We start from the raw sequence: 22622 nt of genomic DNA, 5'->3' as shown, positions 1-22622 counted from the left end.
GGTATATCAAATGTGGTGGTATGTGCTATCCTGTCTGGGATGGTACATATAAAATATCCCTTGCTACTAATGTAGCAAGTTCTTCTCTTAGACTATATGTCGAAATTACCAAATGTTTGACATCCAATAGCCGATGGTGAATAAATCAGTGCTCTAGTGGTGTTGTTAAACAAAACACTTTTTTTTTAACCACTTGACAGATTTTAAACTGCATTTCTCTTACTGTCTTTGACATCCAGTAGCCGATGATTAATAAATCAATATGCTCTAGTGGTGTCGTTAAACAAAACAAACAAATTCTCTGTACCTGGCTGCTTAACACAGGTGGCCACTAGAGCAGGTTGGACTGTATACACATTAAAATATTTGTGTATCCTTTGTTGATCAGTATATGTAATGGAGATGGTTGCTTAATACAAGTCTCGCTGTGTTCAGTGATTTAGGAGAATTGTGCAGTCATTCAGGTATTTTCTTTATTGATGGCTGGTAGGTGCTGGGTTCATATCCTAGTCCTGGCTGCAATTTAAAGTGATTTAGGAGAATTGTGCAGTCATTTAGGTATTGGCTTTATTGATGACTGGTAGGTGCTGGGTTCATATCCCAGTACTGGCTGCAATTTAAAGTGATTTAGGAGAATTGTGCAGTCATTCAGGTATTGGCTTTATTGATGGCTGGTAGGTGCTGGGTTCATATCCTAGTCCCGGTGTAAGACCACTATGACCTCTGTCTTGCATACAGTGACTCACTAAGTTGTTAACATCGTGTTTTGGACAGATTACTCAGGTGTGGGCCCAGGATAGCATGTTTTTAACGTTAATGGGATATAAAATGAAAACAAATTAAGACCGTTGACTAGTAAAATGTGGGGGTTTTTTAATGGGTTTTTTTTGGTGGGGGGGGGGGGGGGGGTTGAATTCAAGGACATAAATATGTAACGGATCACAAACCTATAATTATAAAGGTAATGAGATGAATGGTGAATCTGCAGTACTTACGATATCTTTCAGTACGGAACTACCCGACAGGGCCGTGCTCCACTTGCTGCCTGTTGAGCTACAGTGTCTGCTAGGTAATCATTTCCCATTCCCCATGAAGTGTATAAAACTTGGTGTACATGTATGTGACCGTACAGCTCCCCATTCATTCTAACAGTGCATTCACTCTAGGTTAGATCCAACACAGGAATGAAAAATCTCCCATTGTCTCAGATGGGACAGGAACTCGGTACCTACCAGCCTTAAGTCCGGTCACTTAACCACTACACCCCCACTGTGTTTTGTTAATTAAGATAGCTGTCTGTAAACAGATTTCAGAATCATTATCTTACAAGTACAAGTAGTTAGAAAGTGTTGGGCAATTAATCTTCTACTGTGATATCAATGTACATATTGTAGGTTTATTTTTATGAATGTATTGAAAACCATGTATTTATTTGCAAATGCTTAAAGCCTCTGGAAGGTTTAAATAATAAACCTCTTAAGGGGCATTCTTACTGTGATTAGTGACACCGACTTGCTGCTTGCAATCGAATTGTACTGTGAGAACACGTAAATCAGAACGATTTTTGTAAGGCCGACAAATCGGTGCAACTAATCACATAATGAGAACGATGCTTTATTTTCAGTGTAATTGATTATAATAATTTATTTATTTATTCATGTTAGATAGCTTGAACGCCAATCAGATTGATGGATATTATGTTATGTCGTTGCTATATTGTATGTTGTTACGTATTTGATGTACTGGTAATAATTATGTTTGAACAAGATGCCTTAGCACTTCACTCGTTAATGTATTGACTGACAGTAAAAATATTCACAAACACTTGTTTCTGTTGATATTTTCTTATTGAAATTTGAACTCCGAGTGTATAAACATGTTTTAAACAGGGCCATTTTGATATAAGGGTCTTTATTTTGTCCAGTTTTATTACAATTAACTTTCAAATGTTTTTAATTTGTGTGAATATTGTAGAGGCCAAAAGCAATATATAGAGAGAATAACTGGTAACTGTCTTAAGATATTTTATTTATCCTGCGAGGGTTAGAACAACATTGATACGTTTTTAAACAACAAGTTGTGAGATAAATGGTATCTAACAGACACGAATGTCTTATTCTATTTCTTACATATCCTCAAAAATCAGGTTTTAAGCAAATTTTAACATCTTTTTTAACTAAATGTTATTTACAGCTGTTGCACCTGAGCTAACTTGCGCGTCACAGACACGTGATTGTCAGGTTAATTATACATCACAATATAATCGACTTCCATCGTGTAGGAGCAGCCAGTGGTATGTCTTGAAATTGTTAACACACGTAAACAACCCATATGTTATAAAAAATAACATGTTCTCGACAACGGGTGTGTAAGAATGTGGAATTACATACCACAGGGCTTCTAGAATTTTTATAAAATCCACTAGCCATGGGATCAGTGATTTAAAAAATTTACTAGCCACAATTAAAAATTCACTAGCCCAACTAGTAATAATCAAATATGACACCTAAAGAGGAGATAGAACTAAAAAACACTAACATTGGGGAGTGGGGTGGGGGCAGGATATTCATATTTACAAAATAGACTTGACTGCAACATTGGACCAAAAACATTCACTAGCCGTCGGGCATGGCGACTAGTTATTTACGAGCCCAACACTGAAAATCACTAGCTATGGGAGTGGGGCTACCATAATCTAGAAGCCTGGTATGATACCAATTCATCGGTTTCCCTTTTGACACAACTACTTTTTTGCAACTATTTAACTGCCAACATTAGCAATTAATAAAACTTAATTTTTCTGATTTTTGTCTACGTGGGGTGGAACCGAGTTTAGTCTGTATTTGATGGACCAATTAGAGGTTTGACACCACCCGAACCGTTCTCCATGATTGGTGTATCAAAGGCCATGGTATGCATTATAAAAAATAAAAAAAAGACTCCTTGCTGTTCAGTTGAATGAACCAGCTTTGGTGGTGTGGTGATTAAGCCATCGGACAGGAGGCTGGTAGGTACTGGGTTCGCAGCCCAGTACCGGCTCCCACCCAGAGCGAGTTTTTTAAAAACTCAATGGGTAGGTGTAAGACCACTACACCCTCTTCTCTCTTACTAACAACTAACCCCGTCCTGGACAGATAGCTGAGGTGTGTGCCAAGGACAACATGCTTGAACCTTGACTGGATATAAGCACGAAAATAAGTTTGAAAAAAATAATCAATTGAATGTAAAAAAAATATTTACCAAATGTATGTCCAAATACAAAAGCCAGCAACATACTGAAATCTTGTTTATTGCATTCAATATACAATGTATAAATAAATACAGTGGTGTGGTCATGTTACAATTTCACAAAAATGCACTATTCAGAATTGTTTACAGTAAACTGAGGCCCCGTAATGTGGAATGTTTAAATACACTGAAGAAAAAAAAAGAAAAAAGTGTCAATGTTTGTGTAAACAACATTGGAGAGTTGAAGCAATATTTATATGCAATATTTTAAGATGGTATTTACCAATCACTAACTATGAACTGAAGTTCAACACAGCAATTATATTTCGTAATTCAACATTGAGTAAGTTTTGTTTTATATCATTTATTTGTGCCAAAATGTCCTGAATATGGTGACAAATTTCAAACCCAATTTTTAAATTGCTAACAAATATTTAGCACAGAGTAATTTTAGTTTTCAGCATATAAATTCATACAGTACATTTGTTTAAAACCACTATTTGATTGTAACATTGTATCCACCATATTAATAAAATAAAAAAATTAATCCAGCAATTTTTAAAAATGTATTAATATTTTAATACCACTTATTGTTTTCCTAATTAAAATATACATTGTAAATTACTTCTTCTTTTTCAGTTAAAAAATCCAAAACAAAACAACTTGATATTTTAATATCCCTCATAATAATGGTACCTTTTATGGTGGTGTATATGGCAAATGATGTAAAATACTGTTAACAATCATCAATGTGATGAAGCGATAACCAACATAACAACGTGAGCTAAACATTACACAGTATAGTTGCTGTGTAAACTAAAAATAAAAGATCAGTCATTTTGATAGTCACAGTAGAACAGTTCACAGTGAATTTCTCACAGCTAAACAAAAGCTGGTAGATTGTTATATCACTTCAAAATACCAGGAGCCTAATCCACTTAACTCTCACAGTGATATCACAGTGCAAAAAGGATGCTTTGTTGTCTAACAGAGCCTAAGAGACCGTTGTGAATTAGGCCCCAGGTCCTGTTGAATACCGCTTTACAGGCAGTTCAATCCACTCAACTTTTTATAGGAGTTTCCACATGCAGAAAATCAGAGGAAATTTGTTGTCACATAAGTTACACATATTGGTCGACATCCACAGGTCTTCAATATGCATTTTGTTATGACAGCTCATACAATAACCTTTGATAATCCCCAGACATAATGCAGCTGGAATGGTAAAAACCTGAATGGATCCACTATTACAAAAGAATATGTGGTGCAGTAGATACTTGGGCCTACTCCCAACTTTTGCATGCACCAAAATGTGCAGTTCAATATATCTGCTTTTGCAAGTGGATTACGGTGCTATAATTTTTATTAAAATAAAAATTGATGTCGAATTATACTTGGTGAGCATTTCGCGTTATTACATTACCACAAAAAAAATTGCTCGTTGATCAGCAATTAGGACACATAACTGCTGGTTAAATATGACATGTCACTAAAAATTGCTTTAAATCAAATTATTTTCTTGGTTTGTTGAATCGTAACACAGTGGAATAAAAAAAAATAACAATTCATTTTTATTATTTACAGACAAATATTTATTAAATTTAACAAAACCCATTTCCCCCAGTCGGTTACTCTTCAGAAATATATTTTCCAGTGAAGATGAAACCCAACATTTTAAAACCTGTTCATCCAGGTTCTCATTTCTTTCCTTTAGTCATTCGGAATTTGTGAACATTCAGATATTCATCCAACTTGAACAACTCTGGTGCACAGCCAGTTACCTATTTTTTTGCACTATTCAGTGTCTGTGCAAAATCAGATTTTAAATATTTACTCGGTTATTTGTGCTCAATCAGCTGGCTTCTTGTGCACAATCAACATCTGTGCACCGTCGGTTACTTATTTGTGTCTATTCAGCTGTTTGTGCACAATAAGTTGTTTATTTGTCAACAGTTTCTTCGTGAACGGTTTGTCAGGCAAATAAAGAAAAGTCTTTCCATTATGTAACTAGTCTTCTAACAGATCTTCATCTAAATTTACATCCTGAAAAACAATCGGAGAAAGAAACCATGATAACAATTAAAATCATCAAAACTAATTGGCAAGAAAGTTGTCACCTCAAATGTTTACTGAAAACGTTTTTTAATGTTAAGTCCTCCCCTACATTCTTTCAAAGAACCCCTCCATTTCCTTTCTTTTGCGACATGGTACCCTGTTAACTTGATGTCATCCATCTAACTAATACTGTAGGTTTTTTTTTTATTTAAGTCCATGTCCTAGAAGTGTTTAAGTAATACTCTTATGTACCAGACATGTTTATTTTATTACCTGTATATGTTGCTACTAGTGTGTATATACATGCATACATACATACATATACATACCATACATGCGCACACATACATACATATACATACCATACATGCGCACACATATACTACATATACATATACAAATATATATATGAAAAGTTAAGCGCAAAACGCGATAAATAATGTTTTTTAATTTTCAGTAAAAAAAAAGAAAAAACGGAAGTATCAATGTTGTCATCTATTTTAATGTTTTCTAAATCGAGCTCCAGTATATAGATATTCATACACATACATCTAAGTTTAACTTACAGAAGTATCAATGTTGTCATCTATTTTAATGTTTTCTAAATCGAGCTCCAATTCCTTCTCTATCTCGTCAATTGTTCGACTGCTGGGAGTTTCTTCGGATTTCGCCGTCGCGGTCGGGGGTTCCGGTTTAGAGACGTCTGGTTTAGTTTCAGGCTTGGCAGGAGGAGGTTCCGACTTGGCGACCAGGGGCGGAGTTTCAGACTTGGTGACAGGGGGTGGATTTTCAGATTTAGGGGCAGGTTGTGTTGGTGCAGAACTGATTTTCGGTAACGTTTCCTGTAAAATAAAAACAAACTTATACGAGGTAATGAAATCAGAAAATACATTGAGACCACGTAGCGGTCGAGTGGTAAAAATCTTGCACACTACAAACATGAGGAAAACAATGTATATCATTCTGTATAATAATAACAAACTATCTCTCTTTTCATGAATACTTAACCCAAATTTATCACCACATGTGTCAAACAGATGCATACTTCCAGGGATATAAAAAAATTAACAATTCTTCTATAAAGTAAAATGACTTTGCTTTTTTCTTTGGCTGGTGGTGTTTTGGGGGCTTTTTTGTTCGGGTGTGTGCATGTATGGGGTGGATGGTGTTTCAATTCTCACTTCAGGTTTGTGATCTTCATGGTGTTTTACCTCAGTCTTCTCCTTCGCGTCGTCAAACTCTTCATCATCATCGTCATCGACCTCAGCATCAGTCGGCGACGCGTACACGAAGTTACCCGCTTCCTCCGCACGCATCATCTCGTCAACGGGGTTCCTCTCACTGTTTGACTGTAACAACAATCACAAGGATAGCTTTTACACATGGTTAAGAAATAAATGTAAGGGAAAAGATATGGGGTAGTGGTGGGAGACAAAATACCATTTACTTACATTTAAATTGGGATACATTTTTTAACATGTAAATTATTTACTAACTAATTGACAAAATGTAGAGTATTCTATTTCTTACAAAACCAGGTTTAAAATAATTTAAACTATATTTTTCCAATTACATTATTTAAAGCACTTGCACAATTAACATTGGAAGCATATGTGTTAATTTCATTGGAACATTTGGATTTAAGGTTTTAAAAACTGACTGGCATTACCATTCTTCTCCCTGGCAGTTTATGTGCTTGTAAAAATACTGTTAACTGTGAACAGCTTCTTTATTTATTTATTTATTTTTATATATATATCCATTCAGCTGATTGTTTTTTTCTCATTCCAACCAGGGCACCACAACTGGTCAAAGGCCGTGGTATGTGCTTTCTTGTCTGTGGGAAAGTGCATATAAAAGATCCCTTGCAGAATTAGGAAAATTGTAGGTTTCCTCTGATGACTACAAGTCAGAATTACTAAATCTCTGACATCCAATCTCTGATGATTAATTAATCACTGTGCTCCAGTGGTGTCGTTATACAAACCGAAATATGTTAACTGCCAACTCACCGGAATCTTGGGGTAAGCGCTGGCCGGTGGTAACCTCCTCCTCTGTGGCTCGAGGAACTGCTCCGTCTTAAACGCGGCTCGTAGTCCCGGGAAGAGGTTTTCATACTCCGTCGGGTCGGCTAGCGACTCGGCCGCTTTCTTGTTTATCGTGGCAAGGTTCTGTCGCCAAAGGGACACCACTCTGTAACAACACACATATCAATACTGAATACAGACTCACTTTTATTTTAAATTTTTTTATAGATCAGTTCTTTCAGTTTGCATAGTGAAATTAACATCAGGTTTGGGGTCGGGGGGGGGGGGGGGGGTTAGGGGAGATTGGCTGTAGGAAATGTACTTTTGCCCCAGTGTTTGTTTTCAGGAAGTTCAAAGCACACGCCATTGGTGAGCTAATCTGCATGGTTCCTGATAATATGAATATTCCACATTTATACAGGGGTGGTCGGGAGGGAAACGATAAACAACCATTTAATACTTTTGTGACATCAACTTAAACAAATTAGTTACAGGTGTCACTAAATATCTGTATAAACTACATATTTTTGTAATTTTCAACAAAATAACAAAACATTTCTGATTTGGCTGGAGGAGCATTATTCTCAGTGTATTCCCTGATTCACTGATGTAAATAATTATGTGATTTACCTTGAGATGTGACTAGGCAAATAGGTTCTTGCGAAGAAAGCCGCCTCGGGTAACCTGCCTGTGTTGATGAGCACTTCCAAACATTCTTCCAGTCTGCAAGGACAAACATAGTAAACACTTAGTAAGTGGCGAGAGTTACTGCTACAGCTAACAATCCTTAGTCCCAAGGACAAACATAGTAAACACTTAGTAAGTGGCGAGAGTTACTGTTACAGCTAACAATCCTTAGTCCCAAGGACAAACATAGTAAACACTTAGTAAGTGGCGAGTTACTGCTACAGCTAACAATCCTTAGTCCCAAGGACGAACATAGTGTACACTTAGTAAGTGGCGAGAGTTACTGCTACAGCTAACAATCCTTAGTTCCAAGGACGAACATAGTGTACACTTAGTAAGTGGCGAGAGTTACTGCTACAGCTAACAATCCTTAGTTCCAAGGACGAACATAGTAAACACTTAGTAAGTGGCGAGAGTTACTGCTACAGCTAACAATCCTTAGTCCCAAGGACGAACATAGTGTACACTTGGTAAGTAGCGAGAGTTACTGCTACAGCTAACAATCATTAGTCCCAAGGACGAACATAGTGTACACTTAGTAAGTAGCGAGAGTTACTGCTACAGCTAACAATCATTAGTCCCAAGGACGAACATAGTGTACACTTAGTAAGTGGCGAGAGTTACTGCTACAGCTAACAATCATTAGTCCCAAGGACGAACATAGTGTACACTTAGTAAGTGGCGAGAGTTACTGCTACAGCTAACAATCATTAGTCCCAAGGACGAACAAAGTGTACACTTAGTAAGTGGCGAGAGTTACTGCTACAGCTAACAATCCTTAGTCCCAAGGACGAACATAGTAAACACTTAGTAAGTGGCGAGAGTTACTGCTACAGCTAACAATCATTAGTCCCAAGGACAAACATAGTGCACACTTAGTAAGTGGCGAGAGTTACTGCTACAGCTAACAATCATTAGTCCCAAGGACAAACATAGTGCACACTTAGTAAGTAGCGAGAGTTACTGTTACAGCTAACAATCCTTAGTCCCAAGGACGAACATAGTGTACACTTAGTAAGTGGCGAGTTACTGCTACAGCTAACAATCATTAGTCCCAAGGACGAACATAGTGTACACTTAGTAAGTAGCGAGAGTTACTGCTACAGCTAACAATCATTAGTCCCAAGGACGAACATAGTGTACACTTAGTAAGTAGCGAGAGTTACTGCTACAGCTAACAATCATTAGTCCCAAGGACGAACATAGTGTACACTTAGTAAGTAGCGAGAGTTATTGCTACAGCTAACAATCATTAGTCCCAAGGACGAACATAGTGTACACTTAGTAAGTGGCGAGAGTTACTGCTACAGCTAACAATCATTAGTCCCAAGGACGAACATAGTGTACACTTAGTAAGTAGCGAGAGTTACTGCTACAGCTAACAATCATTAGTCCCAAGGACGAACATAGTGTACACTTAGTAAGTGGCGAGTTACTGCTACAGCTAACAATCATTAGTCCCAAGGACAAACATAGTAAACACTTAGTAAGTGGCGAGTTACTGCTACAGCTAACAATCATTAGTCCCAAGGACAAACATAGTAAACACTTAGTAAGTGGCGAGTTACTGCTACAGCTAACAATCCTTAGTCCCAAGGACAAACATAGTAAACACTTAGTAAGTGGCGAGTTACTGCTACAGCTAACAATCATTAGTCCCAAGGACAAACATAGTAAACATTTAGTAAGTGGCGAGTTACAGTCCCAAGGACAAACATAGTAAACACTTAGTAAGTGGCGAGTTACTGCTACAGCTAACAATCATTAGTCCCAAGGACAAACATAGTAAACACTTAGTAAGTGGCGAGTTACTGCTACAGCTAACAATCATTAGTCCCAAGGACAATCACATAGTAAACACTTAGTAAGTGGCGAGTTACTGCTACAGCTAACAATCATTAGTCCCAAGGACAAACATAGTAAACACTTAGTAAGTGGCGAGTTACTGCTACAGCTAACAATCATTAGTCCCAAGGACAAACATAGTAAACACTTAGTAAGTGGCGAGTTACTGCTACAGCTAACAATCATTAGTCCCAAGGACAAACATAGTAAACACTTAGTAAGTGGCGAGAGTTACTGCTACAGCTAACAATCCTTAGTCCCAAGGACGAACATAGTGTACACTTAGTAAGTGGCGAGTTACTGCTACAGCTAACAATCATTAGTCCCAAGGACAAACATAGTAAACATTTAGTAAGTGGCGAGTTACTGCTACAGCTAACAATCATTAGTCCCAAGGACAAACATAGTAAACACTTAGTAAGTGGCGAGTTACTGCTACAGCTAACAATCATTAGTCCCAAGGACAAACATAGTAAACACTTAGTAAGTGGCGAGAGTTACTGCTACAGCTAACAATCCTTAGTCCCAAGGACGAACATAGTGTACACTTAGTAAGTGGCGAGTTACTGCTACAGCTAACAATCATTAGTCCCAAGGACAAACATAGTAAACACTTAGTAAGTGGCGAGAGTTACTGCTACAGCTAACAATCCTTAGTCCCAAGGACGAACATAGTGTACACTTAGTAAGTGGCGAGTTACTGCTACAGCTAACAATCATTAGTCCCAAGGACAAACATAGTAAACACTTAGTAAGTGGCGAGAGTTACTGCTACAGCTAACAATCCTTAGTCCCAAGGACGAACATAGTGTACACTTAGTAAGTGGCGAGAGTTACTGTTACAGCTAACAATCCTTAGTCCCAAGGACGAACATAGTGTACACTTAGTAAGTGGCGAGAGTTACTGCTACAGCTAACAATCCTTAGTCCCAAGGACGAACATAGTGTACACTTAGTAAGTGGCGAGAGTTACTGTTACAGCTAACAATCCTTAGTCCCAAGGACAAACATAGTAAACACTTAGTAAGTGGCGAGAGTTACTGCTACAGCTAACAATCCTTAGTCCCAAGGACGAACATAGTGTACACTTAGTAAGTGGCGAGTTACTGCTACAGCTAACAATCATTAGTCCCAAGGACAAACATAGTAAACACTTAGTAAGTGGCGAGAGTTACTGCTACAGCTAACAATCCTTAGTCCCAAGGACGAACATAGTGTACACTTAGTAAGTGGCGAGTTACTGCTACAGCTAACAATCATTAGTCCCAAGGACAAACATAGTAAACATTTAGTAAGTGGCGAGTTACTGCTACAGCTAACAATCATTAGTCCCAAGGACAAACATAGTAAACACTTAGTAAGTGGCGAGTTACTGCTACAGCTAACAATCATTAGTCCCAAGGACAAACATAGTAAACACTTAGTAAGTGGCGAGAGTTACTGCTACAGCTAACAATCCTTAGTCCCAAGGACGAACATAGTGTACACTTAGTAAGTGGCGAGTTACTGCTACAGCTAACAATCATTAGTCCCAAGGACAAACATAGTAAACACTTAGTAAGTGGCGAGAGTTACTGCTACAGCTAACAATCCTTAGTCCCAAGGACGAACATAGTGTACACTTAGTAAGTGGCGAGTTACTGCTACAGCTAACAATCATTAGTCCCAAGGACAAACATAGTAAACACTTAGTAAGTGGCGAGAGTTACTGCTACAGCTAACAATCCTTAGTCCCAAGGACGAACATAGTGTACACTTAGTAAGTGGCGAGAGTTACTGTTACAGCTAACAATCCTTAGTCCCAAGGACGAACATAGTGTACACTTAGTAAGTGGCGAGAGTTACTGCTACAGCTAACAATCCTTAGTCCCAAGGACGAACATAGTGTACACTTAGTAAGTGGCGAGAGTTACTGTTACAGCTAACAATCCTTAGTCCCAAGGACAAACATAGTAAACACTTAGTAAGTGGCGAGAGTTACTGCTACAGCTAACAATCCTTAGTCCCAAGGACGAACATAGTGTACACTTAGTAAGTGGCGAGAGTTACTGTTACAGCTAACAATCCTTAGTCCCAAGGACAAACATAGTAAACACTTAGTAAGTGGCAAGAGTTACTGCTACAGCTAACAATCCTTAGTCCCAAGGACGAACATAGTGTACACTTAGTAAGTGGCGAGAGTTACTGCTACAGCTAACAATCATCAGTCACAAGATTCCATTTGAAGCTGGTACATCTCAAATTACTGATAGTGGTTAGTGAGAGAGAAAGAGGGTGTAGTGGTCTTATACCTACCTGCTGAGTTGTTAAAACTCGCTCTGGGTGGGAGCCGATACTGGGCTGCGAACCCAGTACCTACCAACCTTATTTCCGATGGTACCGGCCTCGGTGCTATCGTGGTTAGGCCATCGGTCTACAGGCTGTTAGGTACTGGGTTCAGATCCCAGTCGAGGCATGGGATTTTTAAATCCAGATACCGACTCCAAACCCCAAGTGAGTGCTCCGCAAGGCTCAATGGGTAGGTGTAAACCACTTGCACCGACCAGTGATCATATAACTGGTTCAACAAAGGCCATGGTTTGTGCTATCCTGCCTGTGGGAAGCACAAATAAAAGATCCCTTGCTGTCTGTCGTAAAAGAGTAGCCTATGTGGCGACAGCGGGTTTCCTCTTAAAAACAGTGTCAGAATGACCATATGTTTGACGTCCAATAGCCGATGATAAGATTTAAAAAATCAATGTGCTCTAGTGGCTTCGTTAAACAAAACAAACTTTACTTTATTTCCAATGGCTTAACCACACAGATGCAACTATAAAGCACGTTTCATTGATCTAGGATTTACAACTTGTGAGAAATGGAACTAAACACAAAATTTTAACACTGAGCTCAATGCAAAAGTTGGTGCCATCGTTGCCGCGGCTACTGCTGGAAAAGTAATACTTAGGTCTTTCCTTTGTAAAGGCAAGTCCATAAAATCATCAAACAAGCATTTTAAAATATTTTTTTTATATCATTTCACTAAGAAAATAAATAAATTTGTCTACTCATTTTCAAACAAAATGTGCAAATATTTTAACAAAGCCAATTTGTTTACCTGCCCAATGTAAAGTATGACAAAAAGGCCACGTTGTTCTGTCCGGCTTTCTCTGCCGTGCTGGCCACTTTCGACACCATGTCTGCGTTGCCGGCCGAGCCAGCGAGCAGCAGTAGACCCCCGAAGTCCTGCGCCTGGTGCAGACACTCCTGGGCGAGGCCGAACTCACACTTCTTTATCGCCAGCTCCGCAAGCTGCTTCCACTTCTGTTCAGACTGAAAACAGACACAAACACACATTAAGAGTCTTGGAAATCTACAGTTTTCGATAAATGTTTGAAAGTCACTAGCCCTCACAAAACGTATATTATATTTGGGACAGCACTAACTGCCACAGCTTTAAAACAATCAGTACCTCAATTTCTTTAGCTAGCTGGTACGCTATTTTCAGATCTCCGAGGCCAACAGCCAGCTCAAACTTGTGTTCCGAGTCGCTGGTCACAGCCATTGCTTGAGACTTAAATCCCTGTCGGACAAAGCAAAATAAACATTTTAATATGTTGTGAAACATGTATTTGACATCGTCATTAAAATACAAAACATCAGAATTATAAACAAAAAACATATTTCAAGGGAATAACCCCTATTGAAAACACACTAAATAATGGGTTTTAAAATTAATTATGTAATATTATTGAATTCTTTTGTCTTTTTTTTTGGTTAACATAATTTGCAATACTAACAAAACGTTAACCGTGAAAGTAGGGTCCCCATGAGTACTCGAAGACAGTACGAGTCTAGCAAGACTCGAGTCCGTTTTCAGGACTCGAGTACTTGTGCAATGAACAGTACTCTCATTTAATTCTAGTTTTAACGTCATTTTGCCATATTCTTGCCATCAGTTATATTATAGGACAGCAGGGCTATAAGACATGGAGGAAAATCAAATGTTGAACGTGTGGAAGGAAATGTTTTATTTAATGATGCACTCAAAACATTTTATTTACGGTTTTATGGCGTTGGACATATGGTTGAGAACCACACAGATACTGAGGCAGGAAACCTGCTGTCATCATTTCATGGGCTACTCTTTTCGAATGTATGGAATGCAATACAATGGCATGATTTGGCATCCATGTTCAGCACTTGAATTAAGACACATAATGCTATTTTATTTTATTACTTAGTCTCATTATCACCTAGTGTAGTTGTCGGGTACTCTGGTCCAGGTCGAGTTTGACCCTCGAGTACTTGAGTCCAAACATTTTTACTTTATTACTTAGTCTCATTATCATCTAGTGTAGTTGTCGGGTACTCTTGTCCAGGTCGAGTTTGACCCTCGAGTACTTGAATCCAATATTTTGGACTCGTGGAGACCCTACTGAAAAGTGAAGAATTTAACAACTACGGATGAATATTGGATTTTTGTTGATACAGCAAACTTTGTTTTAATAATAATTTAATACAAACCTTTTTGGTGCCAGAAACAAAATGAGTTATAAATTATAATAATCTTATAAAAACTCAAGGACTGAATTTACAAAAGATATTTATTCCTTAATTATGTGTAACTTTCCTAAACAGCTATCTATATATTAATAATTTACAATATTGCTAATGTTTTTGGGGGTTTTTTTTAATGAGTTTATTACCCCCAGATCAGTTGACAGTGTCACAGTTGGGGAGCCTTGAATCACTGCCTTACAAAAATACATGTATATATTCATACCTTCTAGTTATATACATTTGGATTTGTTAAAAACAACACACAAATATGAATACAATAATGGTTTTGATCTGAGGGGGACAGGGGAGAGAGAATGGACAGATGAAATGAGTGGGGGGGGGGGGGGGGGGGGGAAGAGGAAAGGTAAACAGAAACTAAAAAAAGAGAGAAAGAAGCATGTATTATTTACTCGTATTGTAGATTAAGATTGGTTTTCTGGTTCTACTGAATTTTTTGTATATCCAAGCAAGCCCAGATTTTCCTTTAGGTTAACAAAATGTGCAGTTATGAGATTGAAGAAAGTAGTATCAATTAATTCTCCGATTTTCAAGCAAAAAGATTCAACCATTTCTCCCAATGTTCATTAAATTTGTCATACTGGCAATTTTTTAAATAAAGGAAGGAAGGAAATGGTTTATTTAACAACGCACACAACACATTTTATTTACAGTTATATGGCGTCAGACATATGGTTAAGGACCACACAGGTATTGAGGGAGGAAACCCGCTGTCGCCACTTCATGGGCTACTCTTTTCAATTAGCAGCAAGGGATCTTTTATATGCACTATCCCATAGACAGGATAGCACATACCACGGCCTTTGATATACCAGTCATGGTGCATAGGCTGGAGCAATTAATTAAAGGAAACCCGCTATATTTTTCCATTAGCAACCACAGGACAGCACATTCCACAACAATTTAAATACTAGTTGTAGAGCACTGATTGGGACAGGAAAAAACCAACAAAGACTGGGTACGATTCCACAACCCAACTGAGCTAAATCCCAGCCTAATTTACAAAAAATACAACATCTAGCCACTTGCCATATGCTGTCGGATTTTACGATTTCAACACTTCCAAAATAATGGTGCTATCACCACCTTTCATAAATTCAACTCTTAATGTTTGTTTCATTTTCAGATTTCTATTTCAACGAACCTGTTTCTCGAGGAAGTGAGCCACTCTAGTTCTCTGGTCTCTAGGGATTGTGGGTAGCACTTTGTCGGCGGTCTCGAAGTCGCGCCTCATGACGGCGGTTTGGTACTCGAGGACGGAGACGAGCAGTGAGAAGCTGATGACGTTCAACTCCTTGTCTCCCAGGTACAGGCGGTTGTCCTTCGGGATGTAGCCCAGCAGGTACATCATTCTGTCAACACAAACCGTATCAGACTGAGTACACAAAATACATCACTGTCAACAGAAACAAAACCTTATCAGACTAAGTACACACAATCCATCACTCTGTCAACACATACCTTATCAGACTGAGTACACACAATACATCACTCTGTCAACACAAAGAAAACCTTCTCAGACTTGAGTATAAACAATACATCACTGTCAACAGAAACAAAACCTTCTCAGACTGAGTACACACAATACATTACTATGTCAACACAGACCGTATCAGACTGAGTACACACAATACATCACTATGTCAACACACCGTATCAGACTGAGTACACACAATACATCACTATGTCAACACAGACAGTATCAGACTGAGTACACACAATATATCACTCTGTCAACAAAAACAAAACCTTATCAGACTGAGTACACAATACATCGCTCTGTCAACAGAAACAAAATCTTCTCAGACTGAGTACACACAATACATTGCTCTGTCAACAAAAACAAAACCTTCTCAGACACAATACACCACTGTCGACACAAACAAAACCTTCTCAGACTGAGTATACACAATACACCACTGTCAACACAAACAAAATCTTCTCAGACTGAGTATACACAATACACCACTGTCAACACAAACAAAACCTTCTCAGACTGAGTATACACAATACACCACTGTCAACAGAAACAAAACCTTCTCAGACTGAGTATACCAAATATTCTCTCTGTCAACCAAAACAAAACCTTCTCAGACTGAGTACACAATACATCGCTCTGTCAACAGAAACAAAATCTTCTCAGACTGAGTACACACAATACATTGCTCTGTCAACAAAAACAAAACCTTCTCAGACACAATACACCACTGTCGACACAAACAAAACCTTCTCAGACTGAGTATACACAATACACCACTGTCAACACAAACAAAATCTTCTCAGACTGAGTATACACAATACACCACTGTCAACACAAACAAAACCTTCTCAGACTGAGTATACACAATACACCACTGTCAACAGAAACAAAACCTTCTCAGACTGAGTATACCAAATATTCTCTCTGTCAACCAAAACAAAACCTCTTCAGACTGCATATTCCCTATACTGTGGTAAATCTAGTGAGGAGAATCAATCCCATACACCATCACACACCCACACTGAACTACATCACTGTTTTCTAATATATCACAGGCTGTGGGATGAGATATTTTCTTGCTATAATAGGGCAGATTTATTACTCATTAAAATATGTTGTCACTTTGTTTCCCCTACTACTCTCTAGATAGATGGGTTGGTCTCTGCCTCCCTCTCTAACTCATTAACTCTCTCCTCCCCACCTTCTGTCTGTCGGGGTGGGTGGGACAGGCTGGTAGTCAGTTGTGACTGATGCCATTTCCATCCAGTGAGAACCCTGACATACTTGAATCTACATTGAATACATGGACCAAACAAAATGACATCATCACAGGTTGAGACATCCATTAACACGCATACTAACCTGTCTAAATGTGCGACAGTGACGATCTCCCCTCCCACGTAGTAGTTGAGACATCCATTAACACGCATACTGACCTGTCTAAATGTGCCACGGTGACGATCTCCCCTCCCACGTAGTAGTTGAGACATCCATTAACACGCATACTGACCTGTCTAAATGTGCGACGGTGACGATCTCCCCTCCCACGTAGTAGTTGAGACATCCATTAACACACATACTGACCTGTCTAAATGTGCGACAGTGACGATCTCCCCTCCCACGTAGTAGTTGAGACATCCATTAACACGCATACTGACCTGTCTAAATGTGCGACGGTGACGATCTCCCCTCCCACGTAGTAGTTGAGACATCCATTAACAGGCATACTGACCTGTCTAAATGTGCGACAGTGACGATCTCCCCTCCCACGTAGTAGTTGAGACATCCATTAACACACATACTGACCTGTCTAAATGTGCGACAGTGACGATCTCCCCTCCCACGTAGTAGTTGAGACATCCATTAACACGCATACTGACCTGTCTAAATGTGCCACGGTGACGATCTCCCCTCCCACGTAGTAGTTGAGACATCCATTAACACGCATACTGACCTGTCTAAATGTGCGACGGTGACGATCTCCCCTCCCACGTAGTAGTTGAGACATCCATTAACACACATACTGACCTGTCTAAATGTGCGACAGTGACGATCTCCCCTCCCACGTAGTAGTTGAGACATCCATTAACACGCATACTGACCTGTCTAAATGTGCGACGGTGACGATCTCCCCTCCCACGTAGTAGTTGAGACATCCATTAACAGGCATACTGACCTGTCTAAATGTGCGACAGTGACGATCTCCCCTCCCACGTAGTAGTTGAGACATCCATTAACAGGCATACTGACCTGTCTAAATGTGCGACAGTGACGATCTCCCCTCCCACGTAGTAGTTGAGACATCCATTAACAGGCATACTGACCTGTCTAAATGTGCGACGGTGACGATCTCCCCTCCCACGTAGTAGTTGAGACATCCATTAACACGCATACTGACCTGTCTAAATGTGCGATGGCGACGATCTCCCCTCCCACGTAGTAGTTGAGACATCCATTAACAGGCATACTGACCTGTCTAAATGTGCGACAGTGACGATCTCCCCTCCCACGTAGTAGTTGAGACATCCATTAACAGGCATACTGACCTGTCTAAATGTGCGACAGTGACGATCTCCCCTCCCACGTAGTAGTTGAGACATCCATTAACAGGCATACTGACCTGTCTAAATGTGCGACAGTGACGATCTCCCCTCCCACGTAGTAGTTGAGACATCCATTAAAACGCATACTGACCTGTCTAAATGTGCCACGGTGACGATCTCCCCTCCCACGTAGTAGTTGAGACATCCATTAACACGCATACTGACCTGTCTAAATGTGCGACGGTGACGATCTCCCCTCCCACGTAGTAGTTGAGACATCCATTAACAGGCATACTGACCTGTCTAAATGTGCGACGGTGACGATCTCCCCTCCCACGTAGTAGTTGAGACATCCATTAACAGGCATACTGACCTGTCTAAATGTGCGACGGTGACGATCTCCCCTCCCACGTAGTAGTTGAGACATCCATTAACACGCATACTGACCTGTCTAAATGTGCGACAGTGACGATCTCCCCTCCCACGTAGTAGTTGAGACATCCATTAACAGGCATACTGACCTGTCTAAATGTGCGACAGTGACGATCTCCCCTCCCACGTAGTAGTTGAGACATCCATTAAAACGCATACTGACCTGTCTAAATGTGCCACGGTGACGATCTCCCCTCCCACGTAGTAGTTGAGACATCCATTAACACGCATACTGACCTGTCTAAATGTGCGACGGTGACGATCTCCCCTCCCACGTAGTAGTTGAGACATCCATTAACAGGCATACTGACCTGTCTAAATGTGCGACGGTGACGATCTCCCCTCCCACGTAGTAGTTGAGACATCCATTAACAGGCATACTGACCTGTCTAAATGTGCGACGGTGACGATCTCCCCTCCCACGTAGTAGTTGAGACATCCATTAACACGCATACTGACCTGTCTAAATGTGCGACGGTGACGATCTCCCCTCCCACGTAGTAGTTGAGACATCCATTAACACGCATACTGACCTGTCTAAATGTGCGACGGTGACGATCTCCCCTCCCACGTAGTAGTTGAGACATCCATTAACACGCATACTGACCTGTCTAAATGTGCGACGGTGACGATCTCCCCTCCCACGTAGTAGTTGAGACATCCATTAACACGCATACTGACCTGTCTAAATGTGCGACGGTGACGATCTCCCCTCCCACGTAGTAGTTGAGACATCCATTAACACGCATACTGACCTGTCTAAATGTGCGACGGTGACGATCTCCCCTCCCACGTAGTAGTTGAGACATCCATTAACACGCATACTGACCTGTCTAAATGTGCGACGGCGACGATCTCCCCTCCCACGTAGTAGTTGAGACATCTATTAACACACATACTGACCTGTCTAAATGTGCGATGGCGACGATCTCCCCTCCCACGTAGTAGTTGAGACATCTATTAACACGCATACTGACCTGTCTAAATGTGCGATGGCGACGATCTCCCCTCCCACGTAGTAGTTGAGACATCTATTAACACACATACTGACCTGTCTAAATGTGCGACGGTGACGATCTCCCCTCCCACGTAGTAGTTGAGACATCCATTAACACGCATACTGACCTGTCTAAATGTGCGACGGCGACGATCTCCCCTCCCACGTAGTAGTTGAGACATCTATTAACACACATACTGACCTGTCTAAATGTGCGATGGCGACGATCTCCCCTCCCACGTAGTAGTTGAGACATCTATTAACACGCATACTGACCTGTCTAAATGTGCGATGGCGACGATCTCCCCTCCCACATAGTAGTTGAGTATTAACACGCATACTAACCTGTCTAAATGTGCGACAGTGACGATCTCCCCTCCCACGTAGTAGTTGAGACGATTGACGCTGTTCGTGTAAATAAAACAGTCACCCACCCACAGGCCGGTCTTTACGACCTCTTCAATCTCTCCTACTACCTGAAAATTAACACACAAAAATAGCATTGAAAAAACACCACTTTTTACTTATTCAATTTCTCCTGCTAATTGAAAATTAACAAGAAAATCTAACTGAAGATAAAATATTGTATGTTGAAACAAATAAAAGTAAAAACACCCTTTAATTTTTAGAAAAAAAAGTTTTTCATAAAAAAATTATCGCAGATTAAAAAAAGAACGTAATCATAGAATACTTGCTTTTTTTTTTAATTAGTGAAACATAGTACCCATTCTTAAAATTCTTCACTTGTTTTCAGCCAACCCCCATTTTATTTCTTATTGTTAAATTTATTTTTAAAATGAGGCCAAGTAAGACAAAAAAATTGTTTTAAATTCCCCACCCCTTAAGTAACAACATACAGTATTTTTTTGTTAAACGTTTATCTACAAAGAAGCAGTATAAGAGAAATAGCCACAAACCTCAAACGCGTCTTCAATGCCATCCTCAGTGACCCCTTCCTTGGTTTCACGTGCACGATCCACAGCCTCTGTGCTGTATTTCAAGATGAAGAACGACTCTTCAGTCGCAATACACACCAGTTCTCCCGTCTCACTCCAGTAGATCTGAAATGAACATTCATCAATAATTAATATACACTGAAAACCGTCAAACTCGGGACACCGTAAGTCGAAATTCAAGATGAAGAACGACTCTTCTGTAGCAATACACATACGTTCCCCCCATCTCACTCCAGTAGATCTGCAATGAACATAAACCTCTTTTTTTGGTTCTTTTTAAATATGAGTAGAGAACCTAACCTCTCTAATCCAGCCAGTGCACCACAAAGGCAGTGGTAATGTGCTATCCTGTCAATGTGTTCTAGTGGTATTGTTAAAAACAAGCTAACTTTAACCTCTCTAAACTAGATACTCCTTAAAACAGGTGTCCAAATGAGAGGTGTTTCACTGTTCATATATATTACATGTGAATATACTAACGACAGATTTGAAACAAGATAGCAACTAGATTACTGGAATAGCTTGTGAAAGTTTGTTTGGTTTGTTCAACAACACGACTAGAGCACATTTATTAATAATAATCTGCTACTAGATGTCAAACATTTGATGATTTCAACATACAAGTCCTACAGAGGAAACCCAGTACATTTCCCCCATTAGTAGCAGGGGATCTTTTATATGCATTATCCAAAAAACAGAACAGCACATACCACAGCATTTGATACACCAGCGGTGGAGCACTGGCTGAAATGAGAAATAGCCCAATAGGCCCACAGATGGGTTGCAATCCCAGACCGTGCAGCAATCAAGTGTTTTACCATACCACTTTACCACTCCGCTTGTGAAAGAAAAGATGAAAATTCAACATGACTGTAATTTCCAGTCTGTAGTGAAAGTTATTATGTGTACCTGTTTAGGTGTGATTTCAATTCTCCGGACCAGTTCTGTGGAATCCCAATCGTAGAACGCCAGACCGCTCACTGACCGAACCCCCAGCATGAAACCTCCACAGATACCTGAAAAATAAACAAAAATCAATATCATTTTCATCTGCACACCCACTAACATTAACAAATAGAAGATTTGTCACAAGTGCTGTTTTTAATATGGAAAATAGCAACCGAGTCTATGTTTATTGGTATTTGTAGAGGTACTGACACGGTCGATATTTTACATATTATAATAACACTTCTAAATTCTAAAGTCACCTTCATTCATAATATGGTGTTATTACGATTGGCACAAATGATTTTTGACTTATAGGATAGACAGAAAATATAAAATGAACCCCTTAAGATAATAGTTACCCTCAGCCCCAAAGTCTGGTTTGAATGATTTCTGTTCTTTGAAGTTTTTGAAGATCTTTATGCTGGTGGATCCCTCCCTGACCGCGTACATGGACGAGTCCATGCTCCACACAAACTCCTGGGCCGAGCCGAAACTCTTGTTTCTTAACGCCATCGCTGTGTAGATGATATACTCTCCGTCTCCACACACTACCACAAACCTGAAACATGACATACAGAAAGTATTAAATGGTATACAGGTGCTATAAACTCTTGTTTCTCAACGCCATCGCTGTGTAGATGATATACTCTCCATCTCCACACACTACCACAAACCTGAAACATGACATACAGAAAGTATTAAATGGTATACAGGTGATATAAACTCTTGTTTCTTAACGCCATCGCTGTGTAGATGATATACTCTCCGTCTCCACACACTACCACAAACCTGAAACATGACATACAGAAAGTATTAAATGGTATACAGGTGATATAAACTCTTGTTTCTCAACGCCATCGCTGTGTA

At 39.6% G+C, this 22622-nt stretch overlaps 1 protein-coding gene across 2 annotated transcripts in view; it reads right to left on the bottom strand.

Annotated features, from left to right (window-relative positions):
• Positions 1-3271: 3271 nt before the first annotated feature.
• Positions 3272-22622, bottom strand: part of LOC121389923 (coatomer subunit beta'-like) — a 29254-nt gene continuing 9903 nt past the window's right edge. Inside the window, exons 10-21 of one of the 2 annotated variants that reach the window (XM_041521590.1) lie at positions 22115-22314; positions 21717-21823; positions 20769-20912; positions 20197-20327; positions 15544-15751; positions 13291-13401; positions 12937-13151; positions 7941-8033; positions 7296-7476; positions 6465-6632; positions 5850-6125; positions 3272-5271 (exon numbers count right to left, since the gene is read on the bottom strand). In XM_041521590.1, coding sequence (XP_041377524.1) covers positions 5236-5271; positions 5850-6125; positions 6465-6632; positions 7296-7476; positions 7941-8033; positions 12937-13151; positions 13291-13401; positions 15544-15751; positions 20197-20327; positions 20769-20912; positions 21717-21823; positions 22115-22314 — 1870 coding nt within the window. In that variant the 3' untranslated portion in view covers positions 3272-5235. The remainder of the gene's footprint in view (positions 5272-5849; positions 6126-6464; positions 6633-7295; positions 7477-7940; positions 8034-12936; positions 13152-13290; positions 13402-15543; positions 15752-20196; positions 20328-20768; positions 20913-21716; positions 21824-22114; positions 22315-22622) is intronic. The other variant, XM_041521591.1, reaches the window with a different exon arrangement.

Source organism: Gigantopelta aegis, chromosome 15 (genome assembly GCF_016097555.1).
Source record: "Gigantopelta aegis isolate Gae_Host chromosome 15, Gae_host_genome, whole genome shotgun sequence".
Classification (NCBI taxonomy): domain Eukaryota; kingdom Metazoa; phylum Mollusca; class Gastropoda; order Neomphalida; family Peltospiridae; genus Gigantopelta; species Gigantopelta aegis.
Note: the sequence above shows the minus strand (reverse complement) of the source record. Positions and strands in the feature narration are given on the sequence as shown.